At 62.6% G+C, this 1,464-nt stretch overlaps 1 protein-coding gene across 1 annotated transcript in view; it reads left to right on the forward strand.

The window, feature by feature from the left end:
• LOC108510461 (keratin, type II cytoskeletal 75-like) overlaps positions 1-1,156 on the forward strand; it is a gene marked incomplete at both ends in the record, with an annotated part of 7,798 nt that extends 6,642 nt beyond the window's left edge. Inside the window, 3 exons of the mRNA XM_017840137.1 lie at positions 355-480; positions 783-1,051; positions 1,122-1,156. Of these exons, the coding sequence (XP_017695626.1) occupies positions 355-480; positions 783-1,051; positions 1,122-1,156 (430 nt within the window). The remainder of the gene's footprint in view (positions 1-354; positions 481-782; positions 1,052-1,121) is intronic.
• Positions 1,157-1,464: the final 308 nt, after the last annotated feature.

Here is a 1,464-nt window from a genome sequence, read left to right on the forward strand (position 1 = left end):
GTTGCAGTGAATTGGACACCCCAGAGGGTCCATTCTCCCTTCTGCCCCTCAGTTTGAGGGGTTGCAGTGAATTGGACACCCCAGAGGGTCCATTCTCCCTTCTGCCCCTCAGTTTGAGGAGCTTCAGTCCCTTGGGATGCCCCAGAGGGTTCACTTTTCCTTCTGCCCCTCAGTGTGAGGGGTTTAAGTCCCCTGGGACACCCCAGAGGTTCACTTTTCCTTCTGCCCCTCAGTTGGAGGGGTTGCAGTGCATTGGACACCCCAGAGGGTTCATTCTGCCTTCTGCCCCTCAGTGTGAGGGGTTTAAGTCCCCTGGGACACCCCAGAGGGTTCACTTTCCCTCCTGCCCCTCAGTTCGAGGAGCTGCAGGCCACGGCGGGCAGACACGGCGACGACCTGCGCAACACCAAGGGGGAGATCTCGGAGCTCAACCGGCTCATCCAGAGGATCCGCTCCGAGATCGAGAACACCCGGAACCAGGTAGGGACGGGCTGGAGGAGCCCGTGGAGCCCCGTTTGGTGCTGCCTCAGCTCTGCTTTGCTGCTCAGGGGCTTTAACAGCCTCACTGGAGCGTTGAATTCCCTCCTGGAAAGGGCTCCGGGCTCTCAAATTCCACTTTTGAGCCGTTGTTGCCGGGCTGGCGTTCCAGCTCCAGCCGGGGGGGAAGGAGCTCAGGAGCAGCTCATTCCATGAACGCCCCAGGAAACCAGGAGGGTTTTCTCCCCTGGGGGACCGTCCCCCCGGGGGCAGAGCAGCGTTGGGAGCCCAGCCCTGCCTTGCAGTGTGCCACCCTCCAGACGGCCATCGGGGACTCCGAGGAGCGCGGCGAGCTGGCCCTCAAGGACGCCAAGGCCAAGATGATGGACCTGGAGGACGCCCTGCAGAAGGCCAAGGCCGACATGGCCCGGCAGCTCCGCGAGTACCAGGAGCTCATGAACGTCAAGCTGGCCCTGGACATCGAGATCGCGACCTACAGGAAGCTGCTGGAGGGGGAGGAGAGCAGGTGGGGGCAGAATCCCGTCGGGAATTCGGCAGCTTGTGGTTTTCCCTGGTCAGAGGTTGGTTCCTCTGCCCGTGTCCTAAATTTGGCTCTGATCTCCTCTTCATCTGCCCCCCAACAGGCTCAGCGGGGAGGGACTGAACCCCATCAGCTACTGTGAGTGTCCCGGGGCTCCGTCCCACCGTCCTGCTTCGGGAGGAGGGGCTGGGAGGGACCTTGGGAAAAGGGAGGGGCTGCCCCAAATGAGACGTTCGGAGCCCTCCACCCTCAGCAGGGGCTCACACAGGGCGTGGGAGTTGGGGTCAGGTCCTGTGGGTGAAGGTCCTTCCTGGAAATGGGGGATTGCCCAGGGAAGCTGTGGCTGCTCCATCCCTGGGAGCGTCCAGGGACAGGTTGGAGCAACCTGGGATAGTGGGAGGTGTCCCTGTCCGGGGCAGAGGTGGGATGGGATGGGATGGGATGGG

The sequence above is a fragment of the Lepidothrix coronata genome, unplaced genomic scaffold (genome assembly GCF_001604755.1).
Source record: "Lepidothrix coronata isolate B3197 unplaced genomic scaffold, Lepidothrix_coronata-1.0 Scaffold941, whole genome shotgun sequence".
Classification (NCBI taxonomy): Eukaryota; Metazoa; Chordata; class Aves; order Passeriformes; family Pipridae; genus Lepidothrix; species Lepidothrix coronata.